The following is a 22,610-nucleotide window of genomic DNA, read 5'->3' as shown; positions in this document are numbered from 1 at the left end:
AAGGGAAAAAAAAAAAAGGATAAGACGGACAGTAAAGGAACCAATATCGTCTGCCATGGTGCATATATTATCCAATTTATTCATCACAACCAAAAGAATATTTCTATCATTATTTTATATGGGAGGAAATGAAAACCTTGAGTGTGACTGCCCTCTCATCTATAATAATAATTGTTGCCTAAGTAGTTTGGTGAGCTATCTGTGCACCAGGCATTATGTTAGGCATCTTACAAAATGCTTTCTCTTCATCTGCACAGTGACTTGCTAAGATTAAACACCTTACTAAATTAATTAAAAAACAGAAACAGGGTTCAAAATAAGTTAGCTTGATTCCCAAATCCATGTTCTTTCCCTGTTCCAAGCTTCTCCTTAATTGTGAAATAATGTGATTAAACCTACAGCTCTCACTTAACTCCAAATCCATTCTATCCTAATTAGGTTTACCTAGTGTGATTTTTAGATTTGCTCACTCTCTGTTGCTCTGTCTCTGTCCCTCTACTGTTTTTCCTTTAGAGAATTGTAGCCCTGCAGAAAACACACACACACACATGCACACACGCACACACACACATACACACACACTGGTGTCCTTTTCCCCCACATTGTCTGATTATCGCATTTATACTTAGGTATGTAAAACAAATAAGCAAAAGCTAAACAAAAATAAAACCCTGCAATCTGTTTTTTTGCTATGCAAAAAGTGTCATGATACTCAGATACTAAATTTGATCCCATGAAATCATTAACTTGTAACTTTGGTCCACTAGAGATTCTGCAGTTTGTCTCCTATGGTGAAAGGTGTTGTTCCAAGATTTAAATAAACTTGACTTTCACCTCTCTCCCCTGTGTCCATACAACGTTCAAGTGTCCAATTCTTTGAAGTATTTTTTGACTTCTGAATTTCCATTTCTTTTCATTTTTTGGGAGAGTATAATGTTTTGTAAAATCATTTACTCAGGCAAAATACTTCTTTCTGATGCATAGTTTTTTTTTCTTTTTTTTTAAATTTAGTCTATGGAGAAATAGTTTTAATAATTTGGGGTAGATCAAAGTTCAACGTATTAAGTCTTTGAAATTGCAGCCTTATTTATTATACTAACTATCCAATGTATATACATTTTATAAGTTGTTACATATACTTAATAAAGAAAAACTAGAATTGGACTTCATAATGAACCTAAATCTAATGGTTTCCTAACCAATAAAGACAACAAAAAGAATTTTTATTTTGTTTGCTTGATTTTGTTTGTTTTGTTAATTTATGGTCAAGCTCTAGTATATTTCCTATGAAGTTCAATTTTGTAAACATCTGGATTCAAGTTCATTAAAATTTTTTAACAAAGGCTTTATTATAGGAAATATGGGAGAAGAGAAAAATACAACCTAGTACAACCTTATTTTCTAATTCTGATTAATCTAGTCTCTATACAAATACAAGTCAGTCTGGAAAGTAGAATTTTCTAGAAAGAATAAGCTTTGAATCCAGACAGAAATGAATTCTGAACCCAACTCTGAAGATTTTGGAAATGAACTAAAATTACCAGCAAAATATCATCATTTATATGAATTCAGTTTTCTTATATGAAAAATAGATGTATGACCATAAGTGATATCTATTATTAGGGTTTTACAATTGCCAAGTCAACAAAGCAGGTTATGTTGCAAAAGCAAATAGCTATCACATTTTGAGAAAACAAAGGGTTATTTTTTATGTGCTGTGTCCATTAATAGTGAATGGGGGTCTCTGCTCAGTGTTGCCTTCTTCTAGGACTCCAGGTTTCACAGCACCCTCCCTCTAGAATATTGCCTGTGTTCATGGCAAAGGCAAAGAGAGAAATGGAGATCAAAGCACACTACTAGAATAGGACATTCGTGTCTTTTCTGGCAATAGGACATGGGCAAAGTTTTACAGGATGAGGAAGTGCCAGCTTACAGTGTGCCTGGGGAGGGGCAAAACTGTGGTATCCTTCATACATATCCTTTCTCCACCAACTCCTGATTTTAGGAATCACAGTAAAGATGAACTCACAGTGTCATTTGTACAAATTACAACTCACAAAAGACCAAGGAAAAGCTCATCACCAGCATGTTCTTGTGAAGAGCAACTCAACACTGTGCTAGTGCACACAAGGTATACCAAGGTGAAGATATTACGTTTTTCCTATTCATCATAAAGTAATTCTAGAGTAAATACTAATGTTTACGTGACCCTGAAAGTGTACATTTTCTAAATATATCTTTAATTTTTTCTCAGACATCAAAATTAAAATGTTTGTGCTTCAATGTATACTACTTAAAAAATGAAAAGGTAGGCTGGTGCCACAGCTCACTAGGATAATCCTCCACCTGTGGCGCCGGCACACCGGGTTCTAGTCCCGGTTGGAGCGCTGGATTCTGTCCCAGTTGCTCCTCTTCCAGCCCAGCGTTCTGCTGTGGCCCGGGAAGGCAATGGAGGATGGCCCAAGTGCTTGGGCCCCTGCACCCACTTGGAAGACTAGGAGGAAGCACCTGGCTCCTGGCTTCAGATGGGCATGGCTCCGGCCATAGAGGCCATTTGGGGGGTGAACCGACGGCAGGAAAACCTTTCTCTCTGTCTCTCTTTCTCTCTCTCACTAACTCTATCTGTCAAATAAATAAATTTTAAAAAGAACAAATTAATTATTATCCAGGTGTGCAGTTTGCAGTGAGGTATGGAAAGTAGATGCAAATGAATATGACATTCTGGTTTTTTTTTAATTTATTTGAGAAAGTCAGAGTTGCAGAGAGAGAAGAGGAAGAAAAAGGAGGAGGAGAAGGAAAAGGAGGAGAGAGAGAGAGAGAGAGAGAGAGAGAGAGAGAGAGAGAAAGATTTTCTATTCATTGGCACATTTTCCCAAGTGGCCTCAATAGCCACACTGAGCCAGGCTGAAGCTAGGAGCCAGGGGCTTCATCCAAGTCTTTCACAAATATGGCACTGGCTCAAGTACTTGGGCCAACTTCTGCTGTTTTCCCTAGGCCATTAGCAGAGAGTTAGATTGGATGTGGAGCACCCAGGACATGAACCGGCACCGATATGTGATGCTGGCATCACAAGCGGTGGTTTTACCAGCTATGCTACAACATCGATCCCCTGGCATGTGGATGCATGAGTCTACATTATTCAGAAGCCCACTGAATTTTACACTTCAAGTAGTCTTTTGTATCACATATAGATTATAGCTAAATAAAATTATTAAATCTACAGTGTTCTTTAATGGGAAGTGAGTCTTTATCACTTATCAGTTAAATTGTTCATTAAGTAAGTACCTTATTGAATCCCCAATACTATGATACAGATCTCCTTAAACTCAATTATTTGTGTGTTCTATAATATAAAAGTCAAAAATTATAGTTTCTATCTAAATGTATTACCTCTAAATGATAAAATGGGAAAGAAACAGTTTAAATGAAATCTGATTTTATCTACACAGTATTACTAGCTTCCTTTCTGAATAACATATTACTATTGAATGAGATCATTTTTCATTAGCATGTTAATCAGAAATAATATAGAGCTATGAATTGAAGCTCCCGAAGGATTCAAGAACCTATCTTCAATATTTATAAGCACTTGCTGTGATTTTTAGAAAATTTTTTTTTTTTTGGACAGGCAGACTTAGACAGTGAGAGAGAGAGAGAGAGAGACAGAGAGAAAGGTCTTCCTTCCGTTGGTTCATCCCCCCAAATGGCTGCTACAGCCGGCGCACTGCGTCGATCCAAAGCCAGGAGCCAGGTGCTTCCTCCTGGTCCCCCAAGCAGGTGCAGGGCCCAAGCACTTGGGCCATCCTCCACTGCCTTTCCGGGCTACAGCAGAGAGCTGGACTGGAAGAGGAGCAACCGGAACAGAAACCAACGCCCCAACCAGGGCTAGAGCCCAGGGTGCCAGTGCCACAGGCAGAGGATTATCCTAGTGAGCCTAGTGAGCTCCTGACTCCATCTTCCTGTTAATGTAGACCCTGGGAGGCGGTGGGGATGACTCAGGTAATTGGGTTTCTGCTACCGTCATTGGAGACTTGAATTGCACCCCTGGTTCCCAGCTTCACCCTGACCCAGCCTCAGTCATTGAGAGCATTTGGGGAGTAAAACACCAGACAGGGTTCCATATTTGTATATCTATGTCTCTCAAGTAAGTAAATAAAATATTTAAAGCGAAGGAAACAGTTTCTCCAAATGTGGATTATTTTGAACACCTATTTTTGACAGCCATCTAATTGAGAAATGCACATTTGAATTTACATTTCAGGGAAAATTGTTGAAAACAACACTTCTATGAACATTTGATTCTATTATCTTCTTTTATCTGCTTTCTTTTAAAATATTTCAAATTTGACTCACAAATCTTGAATTTTTACTTATTTTTAGTGTATATACTCTATGGAGCCTGGTAACAGGTAATGAAGCACCATTTAAATTTATCTTGATATATATCCCCTATACATAAATTTTATCTGTATTTTATTTTTAAATATTTATTTATTTATTTGAAAGGCAATGTCACAGATACACACACAGAGAAAGAGAGAGAGAAAGGGAGAGAGAGAGAGAGAGAGATTTTCCATCCATTGATTCACTTCCCAAATGGCTGTAACTGCCAAGGATGGGCCAGGATAAAGCCAGGAATACGGAGCTTCTTCTCAGTCTCCCACATAGGTGCAGGTGCCCAGGAACCTGGGCCATCTTCTGCTGCTTTTCCAGGCACGTTAGCAGGGAGCTGGATCAGAAGTGGAGCAGCTGGGTCTTGAACTGCTGCCAAAATTGGATGCCAGAGTTTCGGGTGGCAGTTTTACCCACTACATCACAATGGTGGACCCAGATTTTATTTTTGAAAAGTACTTCTTACCTTAGTTTTAAAATTACCTTACAATAAACTAACTTTCTAAATATATTTTTGGTCTTGAATTTCAAAATATCCATAGAATAATGTAGTCATCATCACAATCAAGAACAAAAACAATTCTGTCATCTCCCAAAACTTCTCCATTTACAATGTAATAGTTTTACTATTCCTTTCAGACTCCTGAGATCTACTAATTTTGCTTTCCATCACTAAAGTTTCATCTTTTTGAACATGTTATATAAACATTATGAAACTTTTTGAAACTGAAATCTTTCACTCAGTGTAGTGCCTATGAGTTTCACTGAGGTTGTTCTATGTCTCAGTTAATTATTGTTTTCATTCTTTAGCAGGATTCCATTGGATAGATACAAAAGAGTTTGTCCATTCAATCATTATACACTATTTAAATTTAGAGTTATTATGAACAGTAGCTATTTGTTTTCCCCTATTGTTTTTTTTTTCTGTGAATGTAAGTTATCATTTCCCATAGGCAGATACTCAAGAGTAGGCTTCAGTTACATAGTATCTATATATTAAATGTTAAAGCAAATTGCCACCCATTTTCTGGAGTGACACTAATAGTTTGCATTCCTACCAGTAATGCATTATAATTGCAACTAATTTTCATCATCTCTTCATCTTTTTTAGCCCTTGTATTATTAGCATTTTCCTCATCATCTAATTACTCTTCCTCCTATTTTTCTTTCTCTTTCTTCCCCATTATATTTGGTTATATATGCTAACTGTCATGCACTGAACTTGATAACAGAATGCATCTTATCAGCTCTGCCATGAACCTGGCTCCCTTTCTTAGGCTAAGTTCCTGGAGGAACCAAATGGACCTTTTTCTAGTTCATATGCACTGGTTTTGTGGAGTCAAATTAAGTGGATACAAAAGTTTATGGAAAAGGATAAAGTACACATAAAATATAATGTATCATTTCATATTCTACCTTATTTTCAGGTAGAGATAATATTAATGGTCAATTGTAAACAAATCGAGTGGGATTACATGACTATGGAGATGGATATAGGGAGTTTTTAACATGATTTATCATATTTTATCAAGTTTGTATTTAATCTAAAATGAATAAATGTTCTTAACAGTTGCAAAAGCTACACTGGAGTTATATAACTGGAAATTTTAGTAATTGGATATAAGAATAACAAATCATCTGAACAGTAAACAAACAAATATACAATTACATTTAAGAAATCACAACTATCTCATATGTAATGATCCTCCAAAGAATTCAGGTAAAATGATCAACTTATTCTGGTGTCAAACATTTTTGAAAACTATGCATTCTTGAATCTTTACAAAATTTACGGAAGTTAATATTATGAAAAAAGCTGTTTTTTTTTTTTTTTAATTTGCACCAAAGTAAACTTAGCTTCTAAATGAGTTTCCAATTAACTTTGCGAAGTACCTTTCTTTGTAGGCATGCTCAGTATTCTTCCATTAGGTTTCACGGGTAACTATATGCATGTGCACACGTTCTTAAAAATGTATTTATTTATTTACTTAGTTATCTATTTATTCATTTATTTGAAAGGCAGAGTTAAGAGAGAGAGGGAAAGGAAGAGGCAGAGAGAGAGATCTTACATCAATTGGTTCACTCCCCAAATGACTATAATTGTCAGAGTCAGGCCAGTCTGCAGCCAGAAGCCAGAAATTTCTTCCAGTGCTTTAGCAGAGGACCATCCTCTGCTGCTTCCCCAGGTACATTAGCAGGGACCTCTACAGCAAGTGGGGCAGCCAGGACTCAAACGGGAGACCATAAGGGATGCCAGTGATGCGGGGCTGCAGGTGCCAGGTTTACTCCCTATGCCACAGCACCAGCCTTGTATGTATACACTTCTGCAAAAACATAACTCTGTTTTTTTTTTTGTTTTTTTTTGTTTTTTTTTTTTTACAGGCAGAGTGGACAGTGAGAGAGAGAGACAGAGAGAAAGGTCTTCCTTTGCCGTTGGTTCACCCCCCAAATGGCTGCTGTGGCCGGCGCACGTCACTGATCCGAAGCCAGGAGCCAGGTGCTTCTCCTGGTTTCCCATGCGGGAGCAGGGACCAAGCACTTGGCCATCCTCCACTTCACTCCCGGGCCACAGCAGAGAGCTGAACTGGAAGAGGGGCAACCGGGACAGAATCCGGCGCCCGACCGGGACTAGAACCCGGGGTGCCAGCGCCACAGGCGGAGGATTAGCCTAGTGAGCCGCGGCGCCGGCCCATAACTCTGTTTTTCCTTTCTATTTACAAAAAGAAAATTTCTGGGGTTGGCCCTGTGCCATAGAGGTCAAGCAGCTTCCTGTGATGCCAGGATCCCATATGGCACTGATTTGATACCCGGCTGCTCCTGTTCAGATCCAGCTCCCTGACAATATTCCTGAGAAAGCAGTGAAGGATGGCTCACGTCTTCAGGCCCCTGCACCCATGTGGGAAACTTGGAAAAAGCTCCTGGCTCCTGGCTTTAGACCATCCCAGCGCTAGCTGATGTGGCCATTTGTGGAGTAAACCAGCAGATGGAAGAGCCCTTTCTCTGCCTTTCACTCTCCCTCTCTCTGTAACTCTGCCTTTCAAATTAATAAATAAAAAATTTTAAAACAAAAACTGGAAAATTTCTGAGAGAAGGGTTGAGGGGTCTAATAATTATATTTTATTTTCTTTTAAGGTGATGATGAAGGGGAAAATCGAACTATACCATGTTGCCATTTTGACCTGCAGAGCAAGCTTTACATTGTAATAGGGAAAGTAAGAGCATTAAAAATAATATACTCTACAAATGTGCATTTAAGGGTCAGACAGCAAAGCCTAGCATGCACATAAATATTTCATTGAGTTCAATGGACTATATCTGCTAAATATTTTACTGTGGCTTTTTAAATCCTGCTTTTCCTTTGTTTCAGGAGTTGTTTTTTTTTTTTTTTTATGTACAGAGCAAATGTTGTTAGAAGAAATTTGTCACTTTCCAATTGATTGCAAAATTTATTGCCATGTAAACATAGGCACCACAATTTTGTCCAACCTGCCATTTATCTTATTACAAAGCTTATTTTCATGTTTTGTCAGAAACGATGGCCATTCTGGTCATGAAAGTCTGAGATTTTTATGCAAATATTGGATTTTACTTTCAGTTGTTCATGTGCATCCCACTATCCTCTCTTTTTGCCTATAGCAAGAAGCTTTGTTACTCAAAAGCCATCAAATAATGGCAAGGACATAGAAGAGCAGTTTTACACAAATCATTGATTATTGCAGCTACAGTTACTTCCAATATCTTGTGAGAAAACTTTCCATCTCAGTTTATCTACATAACAACATGTAAAAAGCAGGTATACTGTTTTGTGAAACAGGAGAAGATAAACAATAACAATACAAAAAATTGGCTATCAAGTTAGAAAATATAATTCGAGGTCTATTTGTTCTAAATCTTGGGCCAGCAATGTTAATCATATGATAATTAAAAGCATTGGTATCCAAGTAGACATTTGGCCTAGCAGAACACTTCGCGTCTCACATTGGAGTACCTATGTTTGACTCTCAGCTCTGTAAATGATTCCAGCTTCCTGCTCTGTGATGCCCTGGTAAGAACAAAGGTGACTGGAGTCTTGACAGTCAAGTGTGAAACCTGGATTGAGTTGCCCCTTCCTGGTTTTACCCCAGGGCCAGTTCCAATCATTGGGCATTTGTGCAGTGAGCCCACAAATACGAGATTGCTTGTCTCTGTCTCTCTCTGTGTGTCTCTTCTTAAAAAATTTAATTCGGTAGCATCTACTGCACAGTCTGTGAAAATGTTACAAACCCCCTCCCACTCACCATTAAGGAGACAGTATGAAGGAATGCTATAGACTCCCTCCTGCTTACTCTCAAAGGGCCAGCTGGGTCTAAACAAGCCAATGCTGAGTTAGAGACCCTTTCCCCACCTGCCATAAAAGCCTCGCTGCAAACCTAAGATGACACAGTTGTGTGCCTCCTGAACTTGCCTTCAAGTTAGGATTTACTAGTTCCTGTTTGTAAAGCAGTCTTACCTTGCAGTTATGATGTGTTAATCCCTGAGGACCCAAGATAACAGTGCACCCCCTGAAATGGCCTTGTTACTGCCTTGCTAATATACAGGAGAAAAGTAAAATGCAGATGAGTTGAGAATGTGAATGTATTTTTTAATATAATGTTATTTTAAGTCTATGATAAGAATTGCCTAGTAGGTCAGATCTGTCCACATTTAAATGCAAAATTAATATTTGTGAAACATCTACTGTGATGTTTTATAGTCTGGTCAGTAGGTGATATGAGAGACCTTTTGTGGACCTGTTTAACATCTAGTTATTGAGAATTTGGTGGTGGTGCTGGTGAAAGGCAAGCTGCTGAAGGAAAGAAAAAGTAGTTACTGACACACAGAACAGAACAGTCAGCAGATGCTTATGTGATCAATGTAAACACAAGAAATTCACTTTGAGAACAGTTATTTCTAATCAGGCATAGATTAAATATTTCCTGCCTACTCTGCTCATGCGTGGTCATGCTCTAAATTCCTTGGTGTGCACAGGTCGGGGATACAGCCAGCATGTACATAATCAGAGCATTGCAAGTCTTTGGTATTCTTTCTTTCCCAAGTTCTTGGATCTGTTAGGTAGGAAGTCAGATACAAGCTTATGTGTGTGTGACAAAGGCCTATGGAGACATTTAGGTCCAGCATATACATCTCAAAGTCATCCCGATAACCTTCCAGGGGCAGCCCAGTATCTTGGAATATCCTGCCCTGCCCCTTTTCCCCATAACCTGCCAGGTGGGGGTCCCGCCCCTTCTGTCTGATAACCTTCCAGGTGCAGCCCAGTATCTGCACTTCAAACATTATACCAATCTTCCAGGGAGTCCTGCCCATCCTTCCTCTAACTGGGGTGACACCAGCCAGGCTTTCTCCTGTCTGATAACTTCAGGGGGAAAACTCAGATAGGAATTTTTAGCATTTACATCCAAAAAGTCCTTTGTTCCAGGAGGAGAAGATGTGGGAAGGCAAGGCCCATCCCCTTAAAAACCCTGGCCTCAACCAGACTGTGCGCTCAGCCTTCTGCCTCGCTGCTGAGCCACTCGCCTGGCCTGGCCAGGTGTACTCTCTCCACTCAACCATGCAACCTCACTCTCCCCCAGTCTGAGCAACTGGGCACTCTCTCTCAGGTTCTGTCTGGAGAGGTGCCCATCCGTTCTTTTCTTTCTTTTTTTTTTTTTTTTGTTTCTTTTTTTTTGGACAGGCAGAGTGGACAGTGAGAGAGAGAGACAGAGAGAAAGGTCTTCCTTTGCCGTTGGTTCACCCTCCAATGGCCCCCGCAGCCGGCGCACCCGTGCTGATCCGAAGGCAGGAGTCAGGTGCTTCTCCTGGTCTCCCATGGGGTGCAGGGCCCAAGCACTTGGGCCATCCTCCACTGTACTCCCGGGCCATAGCAGAGAGCTGGCCTGGAAGAGGGGCAACCGGGACAGAATCCGGCGCCCCAACCGGGACTAGAAACCTGTGTGCTGGCGCCGCTAGGCAGAGGATTAGCCTGTTGAGCCATGGCGCCGGCCCCCATCCATTCTTATGGATGTCCCTGCCCTAATAAACCTTGCTATTCGCTTTCCACTTACTCTCTGTCTCAAGCCTGAATTCTTTCTTGTGGGAAGACAAGGACCCTTGCAGTTCTCTGGTAACAGATCCAAGAAAAGTTTAAAACTGTAAATAATTTCAAACTTCTTTGATTCTTCAACACATCCTCTTTATCCATCCTGTAGGAAAAATGGACTGTATGAAAATTCAATACGTAGCTGGGTGAGCAATATTTGAATGCATGAAATGTTTGGGGCTGCAGTTCCAAAATCTTCTAGCTGATCAGGTCAGGTCAGGATATCTGCCAAAGTGATAAAATCAAGAGGTCAGTAGGTTGGGCAGCAAATGTTGCCCCTAACCATGTTGCCGAGCAGTATGAGTTACCAGCCCTGGCAAAGGTCCATGATGTCTGCATAGAAAGTATCCATGCATTTGTAATGAGTACAGAGAAGAAAACAATAAACATGCAAATGGACTCCCACGCCTTACAAATACATTTTTATGCTTTTTTTTTCAGTAGAAGAATGGAAAAAATAAGAACAGAGGCACAAAAACAAAATTTAATATTCTCTAGGATAAAAAAAACTTGAAAATTCATATACTGTAGTCTTAAAATATTGTCTAAAAATATGAGACTCTCAAGATAATAAATGTGTCCTACATTATAATCTGGTATTAATCATTGCTTTCTTATAAATTTTAGATTAAAAAGTATCCTTATTCATGAAAATTGTTTAAAATCTAAGAAGATATAAGAACTGCTAATATTTTTATCTATAAACAAAACTCATCCATGTTTAAAATCTCAAAATATAAAGTGGTAAGTTCAACTTTTCAAAATACAAAATGGAAAATATCCTACTGTGAAAAAGTTACAGAATCTGCAGTTTTGCTGGTGATTAAAAAAATAATGCCAACATGTTAGCATCCACTAATCAAAAGATGCATGTTAAAAACAAATGCAATAGGAGAATGATGTCAGCAAAATGATAGATTTTGTGGACTCTAGCATTTCTAAGAGAGAAAACTAAAAACCAAAAAACAACAAACTATCTGTACCAACTTTGCAAATGTCTCAAAATAGTTACCCCAGACAGGCAAATACTCCATCAAGAAAAAGTTTTCAAAACGGTTGCAAATATTTGAAGCATTTTTACTCACCCTTGCCCTGTGCCATACCCAATGCAGTCACAATATCTGACCCTTCCTTCTCTCTTTGAACTGCAAAGAGCAGAGTAGAGCTTGATTGCACATCATTGTGTAAGACTGTTCAACCCAAAGGAATGCCTAAAGAACAGAAACAAAGCGATTATCTCTACTGTGCATTGCTCACAAAGCAGACAAGAAATTAAGGGAGATGCTATTCACAAAAGCTAAAGCCATCTACAGGTGCCAAGGAAGGGATTCCAGGAGGAAATCTAATTCCAGCATCTAATAGCTAAAGGCGAAGCTGAGGCGAGACTTTGAGAAAGTAGGACATTGGAAGCAGCCACATAAATAAGGGAATATAAAAAGACGTGGAAAGACTCGGGTACACATGCTCAGAGGAGTACTGACAAGACCTTAAGCTCTCACGTAGAGCTGATCCCTGGCCTCAGATGAAGCCTGGCTAAGAGGGAAAGCAGTGCTCAAGCACAGAGCCATTCTACAGGTAATGTTTGCTCTTTTTTGTTTTCTGTTTTGTCAACTCCTGGTATTCAAGAAAATCTCTGTTCAAACATAACCTGAACATGAGCTAAAGGAATAAACTTAAAAGCTTTAAGTTTTTCAATCAGTAACAGACTTTACAAAAAGAATTTTGGAAAAATCTCAAAAGAAAAAGACTGTTACAATCTTCAACTAAAACATACATATATAGATAGAGATGTAGAGATGATAGATAGATAGATAGATAGATAGATAGATAGAACTGTGATATGGGAGTTTTATTTCCAGAGTTACCATATTATAACAGTTAAGTGCCCAAAGAATTCATAAGTCATGTAACAAATGACAAAACATGGCTAATCAAAAGAAACAAAGAAGTAGACAGAAATGATCACTAAAAATGCTTAGAAATCTGTGCTACTAAACAGAAATTTTACATCATTTGCCTTAAACATTCCTAAAGAGAAAAAAGAAAACATGGAGAAAGAACTAAAGGGGGCCGGCGCCATGGCTCACTTGGTTAACCCTCTACCTGCAGCGCCTGCATCCCATATGCGCACTGGGTTCTAATCCCGGTTGCTTTCTTCCAGTCCAGCTCTCTGCTGTGACCCGGGAAGGCAGTGAGGATGGCCCAAGTGCTTGGGCCCCTGCACCCACGTGGGAGACCAGGAAGAAGCACCTGGCTCCTGGCTTCAGATTGGTGTAGTTCTGATTGTATCGGCCATTTGGGGGATGAACCAACAGAAGGAAGACCTTTATCTCTGTCTCTCTCTCTTTCACTGTCTAACTCTGTAAAAAAAAAAACAAAACAAACAAACAAAAAAAACTGAAGACTGTCAGGGAAATAATATATGAACAAAATGAAAATGCAACAAAGAGATAAAAATAATAAAAAAAAAACAAAAAGAAATTCTGGAACTGAAAAGGACAGTATCAGAACAATAAAATATTCATTAGAGGATTTTACAGATTCATTAGAGGACTTAAGCAGACAGGAAAAGAATTCATGAATCTGAAGAAGGAAAAGTTAAAATAGATCATTAGAAACAGAAAGAAAATGACTGGAGAAACATGAACAGAACTCATAGGGAAAGATAAAGAAAAAGACCACATACATATCTCGAGACTTCCAGAAAGAGATAGAAATATTATTTGGGGAAATAGTCATTGAAGATGTCCCAAATTGAAGAAAGATGTGAATTTAAAAGTCAAAGAAACCCAATAAACTCCAACTAGGTTAAATTTTAAAATGCCAGCCGTGAAATCTGTCATAATCAATGCTATCAAAAGGTGAAGGAAAAAAAGAAAATAATGAAAGCAGCAAGACAAAAGCAACTCATGCATAAAAGGGATTGTCAAATTATCAGCAAATTCCTCATCAACAACCTTGGAGATCAGAAGATAGTTGGATTATGTTGTGTAATTAAAGTGGAAAATTTAAAAAAAAATCTTTTAACTGAGTCTCTTTATCAAGGCAAAATGTCCTTTACAAATGAAGAAGAGAGAAGGGAATCGTGGCACAGTGGGTTAGGCCACCACTTGAGATGCCCATACAGCATATCAGAGTGACCTGGTTTGAATCCCCACTACTCTACTTCAGATCTAACTTCCTGCTAATGTGCCTGGGAAGGTATCACATGATGGTTCAAGTACCTGTCACCCACAAGGGAGAATTCCTGCCACCCACATAGGAGACCTGGGTGGAGTTCCAATATCTTGGTTTTGGCTTGCCCACCATGGATATTGTGCATTCAATAAGTGAATCAGCAGACTGAAGATATCTTTCTCTTGTCTCTCTCTCTCTCTCTCTCACTCTGAGTGTCTATGTTTGTGATTTTAGGTGTATGTGTGTGTATCACTGTGTCTTTTTAATGTAACAATTTAAAAAATCTAAGGAATTTATTAACACATTAGATTCTCAAGGTCACAGCAAATGCTTGATAACAACTACAGCACAATTATCATGTAAATATGATATGTCATTCTGTCATTTATATAAGTAAGTAAATGAATAAGTTAATATTTTAAATGAAGAATAAATTAAGACATATCCAGGAATTAAAAGCTGAGGAACTTCAATACTGATAGAATTAACCTGTAAGAAATGCTAAAAAAAAATCTTTCAAGTTGAAATAAAAGGATCTTACACAATAATTTAAGGTATATGAAGATATACAGTTCCACAGTAAAATAAATACAAAAGGCAGACATACAAGCACATATTCTTGTAATTTTATTTTTAAGTCCACTTCAATTTTCTATATAATTTTTTTAACTTTTAGTTAATAAATATAAATTTCCAAAGTACAGTTTATGGATTATAGTGGCTTTTCCCCCCATAACTTCCCTCCCACCCCCAACCATCCCATCTCCCATTTCCTCTCCCATTCCATTCAAATCAAGATTCATTTTTCAATTAACTTTATATACAAAAGATCAATTTAGTATAAATTAAGTAAAGATTTCAACAGTTTGCACACACACAGAAACACAAAATGTAAAATACTGTTTGAGTACTAGTTATAGTCACATAGTTATATGTCACATTGGACAACACATTAAGGACAGATCACACATGAGGAGTAAGTACACAGTGATTCCTGCTGTTGACTTAAGAAATTGACACTCTTGTTTATGGCATCAGTAATCACCCTAGGATCTTGTCATGAGTTGCCAAGGCTATGGACGCCTTTTGAGTTCACCGACTTTGATCTTATCTAGACAAGGTCATAGTCAAAGTGGAAGTTCTCTCCCTTCAGAGAAAGGTACCTCCTTCTTTGATGGCCTGTTCTTTCCCCCTGGGAATTCACTCACTCACAGAGATTTTTTTTTTTTTTTTTTTTTTTGCCAGAGTGTCCTGGCTTTCTTTGCCTAAAATACTCTCATGTGCTCTTCAGCCAGATCCGAATGCCTTAAGGGCTGATTCTGGGGCCAGAGTACTGTTTAGGACATCTGCCATTCTATGAGTCTGCTGTTTGTCCTGCTTCCCATGATGGATCATTCTCTCCTTTTTAATTATATCAGTATTAGCAGACACTAGTCTTGTTTATGTGATCCCTTTGACTCTTAATCCCTTCGTTATGATCAAGTGTGAACTGAAACTGATCACTTGGATAGTGATATGGCAATGGTACACGCTACCTTCATAGGATTGAATTGGAATCTCCTGGCACGTTTCTAACTCTACTGTTGGGGGCAAGTCAGCCTGAGTATGTTTCAAATTGTACATCTCTACTCTCTTATTCCCACTCTAATATTTACCAGAGATCACTTCTCAGTTAAATTTAAACACCTAAGAATAATTGTGTGTTAATTACAGAGTTCAACCAATAGTATTAAGTATGACAAAAAAATACTAAAATGTATAAAGATTTACATTGTACATCAACAGTCAGGACAAGAGCTGATCAAGTCACTGTTTCTCATAGTGTCCATTTCACTTCAACAGGTTTCCTTTTTGGTGCTCGGTTAGTTGTCACTGATCAGGGAGAACATATGATGTTTGTCCCTTTGGGACTGGCGTATTTCACTCAGCATGATGTATTCCAGATTCCTCCATTTTGTTGCAAATGACCGGATTTCATTGTTTTTTTACTTCTGTGTAGTATTCTATAGAGTACATGTCCCATAATTTCTTTATCCAGTCTACTGATGATGGGCATTTAGGTTGATTCCAGGTCTTAGCTATTGTGAATTGAGCTGCAATAGACATTGAGGTGCAGATGGCTCTTTTATTTGTCAATTTAATTTCTTTGGGTAAATTGCAAGGAGTAAATTGCAAGGGTAAATTGCAAGGATGGCTGGGTTGTATGGTAGGGTTATATTCAGGTTTCTGAGGAATCTCCAGACTGACTTCCATAGTGGCTTTACCAGTTTGCATTCCCACCAACAGTGGGTTAGTGTCCCTTTTCCCCCACATTCTTGCCAGCTTCTATTATTGGTAGTTTTCTGAATGTGAGCCATTCTCACCGGGGTGAGGTGAAACCTCATTGTGGTTTTGATTTGCATTTCCCTGATTGCTAGTGATCCTGAACATGTTTTCATGTGTCTGTTGGCCATTTGGATTTCCCCTTTTGAAAAATGTCTATTGAAATCCTTGGCCCATCTCTTAAGTGGGTTGCTTGTTTTGTTGTTGTGGAGTTTCTTGATCTCTTTGTAGATTCTGATTATTAATCTTTTATCAGTTGCATAGTTTGCAAATATTTTTTCCCAATCTATTGGTTGCCTGTTCACTTTCCTGACTGTTTCTTTTGCAGTACAGAAACTTCTCAATTTGATGCAATCCCAAATGTTAATTTTGGCTTTGACTGCCTGTGCTTCTGGGGTCCTATCCAAGAAGTCTTTGCCTGTGCCTATATCTTGCAGGGTTTCTCCAATGTTCTCTAATAATTTGATGGTGTTTGTTAGGTCTTAGATTTAGATCTTTAATCCATGTTGAGTGGATTTTTGTGTAAGGTGTAAGGTAGGGCTCTTACTTCATGCTTCTGCACGTAGAATTCCAGTTTTCCTAGCACCATTTATTGAATAGACTGTCCTTACTCCAGGGATTGGTTTTGGATCCTTGATCAAATATAAGTTGGCTGTAGATGTTTGGATTGATTTCTGGTGTTTCTATTCTGTTCCATTGGTCTATCCATCTGTTTCTGTACCAGTACCATGCTGTTTTGATTACAATTGCCCTGTAGTATGCCCTGAAATCTGGTATTGTGATGCCTCCAGCTTTGTTTTTGAGAGAAATAATTGCAAGTTAATAAATGAATTCAATAAAGTTGCAAGATAGAAAATGAGCGTTCAAAACTCAGTTGTGTTTTACATCACAATGTTCTATCTAAACAGGAGAAAAACCAAGCATTTGAAATAGAACAAAAAGTAATAAAATAGGAAAAATTAACAAATGAAGCAAGAGACTTGTACACAGAAACTTCACAGTTTTGCTGAAAAAAATTACCAAAGGTAGAACTAAATAAACAATCATCTCATGTTCATGGATTGTAAGGCATAATACTATCAAGATAATATTTCTCAAAGCTATCTAGAGAGTCATTAGAATCTCCATAAAACTCAGCTGGCACTTTAGCATAAATAGAAAACCTTATCTTAATACGTATTTGGAGTCTCAAGTGATACCCAATTGAAAAAACAGTAATGAAAAAAAAATAAAGGATAAAGGCTTAATTTAAAAACTTATTTCAAGGCTACAGTCATGAAAAGGGAATGGGAAAGCCAGAAATATTGACCAAATAAATAGAATAAAGAGTCCAGAAACAAACTTTCACTTATGTTGTCAAATTTGTTTGAATAAGGGTCTCTCAGCAATTCAAAAAGAAAAGGCAATGATTCTAACAAATAGTCCTGGAGAAACTGGACATCCATGAGCAAAAGATTTAAGATCAACCATTACCTTCTACCTTACACAAAAATTAACTGAAAGCTAATCAAAGACATAAGAGAAAGAATGAAAATATTAAACCCATAGAAGAATATATTTCATAAATATTTCATTGATGGGATTTAGCAATGCTTTCATTGATATGCCCCCCAAAGCACAGGAAATAATAGGAAAAATAGATAAATGAAGCCCATTAAAGATGTGTTTCATCAAAGGAAGCTATTAAAAAAGCAAAAGGAGAAACCTTCAAATGGAAGAAAATATAAAGTGTATAGCTAATGAAGAATAATATCCAGAATGTATAAAGAACCCAAACAACAAATAAATAACAATAACAAAAAATCTAATTTTAAATGAACAAAATTCTTGAGTAGACATTTCTCCAAACAAAATATATACATGGGCCGGCACCGTGGCTCACTAGGCTAATCCTCCGCCTGCTTCGCCAGCACACCGGGTTCTAGGCCCAGTCGGGGCGCCGAATTCTGCCCCGGTTGCCCCTCTTCCAGGCCAGCTCTCTGCTGTGACCCGGGAGTGCAGTGGAGGATGGCCCAAGTGCTTGGGCCCTGCACCCACATGGGAGACCAGGAGAAGCACCTGGCTCCTGGCTTCGGATCGGCACAGCACGCTGGCCGCAAAGCCTGGCTGTAGCGGCCACTTGGGGGGTGAACCAATGGAAAAAAGAAAGACCTTTCTCTCAGTCTCTCTCTCTCACTCTCTAACTCTGCCTGTCAATATATATATATATATATATATATATATATATATGTATATATATATATATATATGACTAATCAACAAGTGAAAGGATAATAATGTAAGTTATTAGTGAAGTGTAATTAGAAACCACACTGAGATACCAGTTCAACCATATTAGAATCACTGCTATAAAAAATGCAAAATAACAATTGCAAGTGGAGATGTGGAAACAATGTTTCCTTTGGTTCCTTTTCTGGAGGACTATAAATTAGTGTAACTGCTGTGGAAAATAGTTTAGCAGTCAAAGTTGAACATAGATTTTTTTTTTTTTTTGACAGGCAGAATGGGCAGTGAGAGAGAGAGAGACAGAGAGAAAGGTCTTCCTTTGCCATTGGTTCACCCTCGAACGGCCGCCACGGCCAGCGTGCTGCAGCTGGCTCATCGCCTTGAACATAGATGTCTAACACATGCTGCTAGTTACATTTCTCAGCAAATACGAAAAGAATTAATAACAAGGACCCAAATACCTGTACACCAATGTTCACATTAGAATTATTCACAATAGTCTCAAGATAGAAAAAACTTTAATATCTAACAATAGATAAGTGAATAAATAATATTTGGTATCTAGTTACAATAGAATATAAAATAATTTAGCCTTAAAAAGCCCATGGGAGTATTTCAGGCATATAAAGCAAGACACTCTGGCAAAAAAAAAAAAAAAAAAAAAAAAAGACCTAAATGAATGAAAGATCTCTGTGAATGAGATCCCAGTGGAAAGAATGGGCCATCAAAGAAGGAGGTACCTTTTTCTGAAGGGAGGAGAGAACTTCCACTTTGACTATGGCATTGTTTAAATAAGATCAGAGGCCCTGTGTGAGGCGGCTGGACCCGGCCCCTATGGTTCACGCCCCCCACCAACCCGGGGACGGGGGAGGAGCGATGCAGGCGCGGTGACTTGTGCTGGGGCTGTTGCTATGGGAACGTCCTGGTGGGCGCAGGCTGGACCCCGAAGCTCTCAAGCCCTGGCGGGAGATGGCGGTCTGCGCTCCCACTGGCCTCCGCCTGGGCTTCCTGGTGTTTGCAGGCCTAGACCTCCCGTCAGGAGGATTCACCCCTGGGGTGTCGTCCGTGAGGCTGTGGTTGCAGCCTCTTCCTGCGGCGCTAGGCCCCACCCGGCCTCACAGAGACTCTGGCGTGCCTGTGTGCACCGTGGTCGGGTGGAGGCGGCCGCTCCTCACGGTGTAGACGTCGTCCTGCGGGACACGGTGAGCTTTCCGATCTTCTCTGAGCTGGAAGTAACCGTGCAATGAGTACATTTTTGTCGGGTTTCCTGTGATTTACGCTGAATTATATGTGTGAATGATGTGTACCGCCAAAAAATGTGGAATTCGATTCCAGCCTCCAGCTATCATCTTAATCTATGAGCATGAAATTAAGGGGAAAAGTCGACAGCGCATCATGCCAGTCCGAAACTTCTCCAAGTTTTCAGATTGCACCAGAGCTGCTGAACAATTAAAGAATAATCCCCGACACAAGTATTACCTGGAACAGGTGTCCCTGTGGCAGCTGGAGAAGTTGTTCAGTGTTTTACGAGGTGACTTGCGGGGACAGAGTTTGGCAGAAACGATGGAACAAATTCAGCGGGAAACAACCATTGATCCTGAGGAAGACCTGAACAAACTAGACGACAAGGAGCTTGCCAAGAGGAAGCGCATCATGGATGAACTTTTTGAGAAAAATCGGAAGAAGAAGGATGATCCAAATTTTGTCTATGACATCGAGGTTGAGTTTCCACAGGATGAGCAAGTACTGTCCTGTGGCTGGGACACAGAGTCAGCTGATGAGTTCTGATACAGAGCACTCGGAAAAGTCAGGGGCTAGCAGAATATCCATGTTTATACAAAGAACATACAGTGATTCTAGAAAAATCTGCCAAGAACACTAAATGTATGTGTTGGGTCATAAATGGATTGACCGTGTTACTTTTCCAAAGCAGTATATTTACATCTACCAGGTAGGTGCAAGCAGGATATAGGAAAAACAATACAGGAGTCTGCCTTTAAGGAGCTCATAAACTAATTGAAAGATAAGTCAGAAACTTGTGAAAATATATAATAATATAGGCATTAGAAAGATTAGAGCCAGGTGCTGGTAGAGGATAAAGGTCAGAGCCTGGATTCCTGTAGGGTGGAATGGCTAGGGGGAGACAGGACGTTGCCTGACCCTGGAAATCATAGTATGTTCACAGATGCCCGTGTAGTGGTCCAGACTAGAGTGCATGCAGCAAAGGGGAAGAGGAGTGGCAAAGAGACAACAAATAGACATTTGTATTTTAGCAAATCACGGTTTGACAAGATTGGAGGGCACTACAGTTACCAGGAAATGACCCTGCATGCATCATGCTTGTGTGTGTGTCGGCCTCTGGAGTAGAAGAGGGCCCCTGCGGGATGCCTGCAGCTGCGAGTGTGTTCCCCAGCCGGGGAATTCTGCCCCTCTTGGATCAGGAAACATGGACAACAGACATTTCTGAAACCCGGAACCTCTTCCTGCAAATAAGAGAATGTTTGTAAAATGGGAAATCCACCCACAATAAATGAACAATAGATACAAAAAAATAAATAGATAAATAAATAAGATCAAAGTTGGCGAACTCAAGAGGCTTCCATAGCCTTGGCAACTCATGACAAGAGCCTCGGGTCATTACTGACATCATAAATAGGAGTGTCAATTTTTAAATCAACAACAGAAGTCACTGTGCAATTACTCCCCATGTAGGATCTCTGTCTTTAAAGTGTTGTACTATGTGAATTAACAGTATAACTAGTACTCAAACAGTACTTTATACTTTGTGTTTCTGTGTGGGTACAAACTATTGAAATCTTTATTAATATATACTAAATTGATCTTCTGTATATAAAGATAATTGAAAATGAATCTTGATGTGAATGGAATGGGAGAGGGATTGGGAGATGGGATGGTTGTGGGTGGGAGGGAGGTTATGGGGGTGAAAAGCTGCTATAATCCAAAAGTTGTACTTTGGAAATTTATATTTATTAAATAAAAGTTAAAAAATAAAATAAAATAATTTAGCCTTAAAACAATACTAAATTATAGTAACACTACATTATAGATTATCATTGTTATATTTGTTTATAGACTAGTTTAGAGTTATAAGAAATCTGAACACGGGTTATTTGTGATGCCTTGAAACATATTTTCAGGACAGAAGCCATATTTTCAGAGAAATGAGTTAACATTAAAAGTAAATAAATGTCCATTGTGACCTTTTATGTACTTTTAGTTACTAAATGAGTCAATTATTGCTTAAGTCCTAGATTATTAGTACCTATCACTACCCCAGAGTTCATGGGTTATGAAATAATAGCTGTGAAGTCATACAGTCTGTTTTCTTACCACAGTGGAAATTAAATGCCTAATCATGTTACCCTTTCAGCTTCAGCTGCCAAGAAATTTAAAATGAAATGTATTTGAACATTTGTTGTGTTGACTCTTTATGTATTGCATATAAATGTTTCCCTTTTTCGCATTCTCAAGTTTATAAAAATATATGTATTTTGGGCCAGTGCTGTGGCTCAGTAGGCTAATCCTCTGCCTGTGGTGCTGGCACACCAAGTTCTAGTCCCAGTCAGGGCGCCGAATTCTGTCCCGGTCGCCCCTCTTCCAGTCCAGCTCTCTGCTATGGCCTGGGAGTGCAGTGGAGGATGGTCCAAGTGCTTGGGCCCTGCACCCACATGGGAGACCAGGAGAAACACCTGGCTCCTGGCTTCGGATCAGCACGGTGCGCTGGCCGCAGCACGCTGACCGCTGTGGCCATTGGAGGGTGAACCAATGGTAAAAGGAAGACCTTTCTCTCTGTCTCTCACTGTCCACTCTGCCTGTCAAATACATATATATATATATATATGTATTTTGAGTTACAAAATATTTTTAAAGTTTATTTAATATTTTCACATACTTTAAAGGTAAAGAGAGAGATCTCTTCCATCCACTAGTTTACTCTCCAAATGCCCACAACAGACAAGGCCAAGTCAGTGCGAAATCAGTAGCCCAGAATTCCACCAGGAACTCCTACATATGTGGCAGGAGGCCACAAAATTGATACACTATCTGCTATTTCCCAGAATGCATTAGCAGGAAGCTGGTTCAGAAGTGGAGTAGTCGGGATTTGAACCAATACTGTGATATGGGATGCAGGAATCTCAAACAAACTCTAATCATGCTGTGCCACAACACATCAGAATTAACACACATCAGAATTCTTAAGCTATACAAAACAATTGAAAGGGAAGGAATCCTCCCAAATTCCTTCTATGAGCTCTTCATCACTTTAATTCCTAAGCCAGAAAAAATACAGCACAGAAAGAGAACTATAGACCAATATCCCTGATGAATATAGATGCAAAAATCCTAAACAAAATAC

The 22,610-nt window shown here is 39.1% G+C and overlaps 1 protein-coding gene across 1 annotated transcript; it reads left to right on the top strand.

Annotated features, from left to right (window-relative positions):
* The first annotated feature begins 19,433 nt into the window (after positions 1–19,433).
* On the top strand, positions 19,434–20,528 carry LOC133765498 (centrosomal protein of 19 kDa-like). Its single transcript, XM_062199062.1, has one exon. The coding sequence runs from the start codon at positions 19,529–19,531 to the stop codon at positions 20,018–20,020; it is 492 nt and encodes a 163-aa protein (XP_062055046.1). The 5' UTR covers positions 19,434–19,528; the 3' UTR covers positions 20,021–20,528.
* Positions 20,529–22,610: the final 2,082 nt, after the last annotated feature.

Source organism: Lepus europaeus, chromosome 1, assembly GCF_033115175.1.
Source record: "Lepus europaeus isolate LE1 chromosome 1, mLepTim1.pri, whole genome shotgun sequence".
Taxonomy (NCBI): Eukaryota; Metazoa; Chordata; class Mammalia; order Lagomorpha; family Leporidae; genus Lepus; species Lepus europaeus.
This window is presented reverse-complemented; position numbering and strand designations above follow the sequence as displayed.

What these genes read in the sequence shown, in the direction of transcription:
- LOC133765498 (XM_062199062.1), top strand. Translation starts at nt 19,529, where the DNA reads ATGATGTGTACCGCCAAAAAATGTGGAATTCGATTCCAGCCTCCAGCT.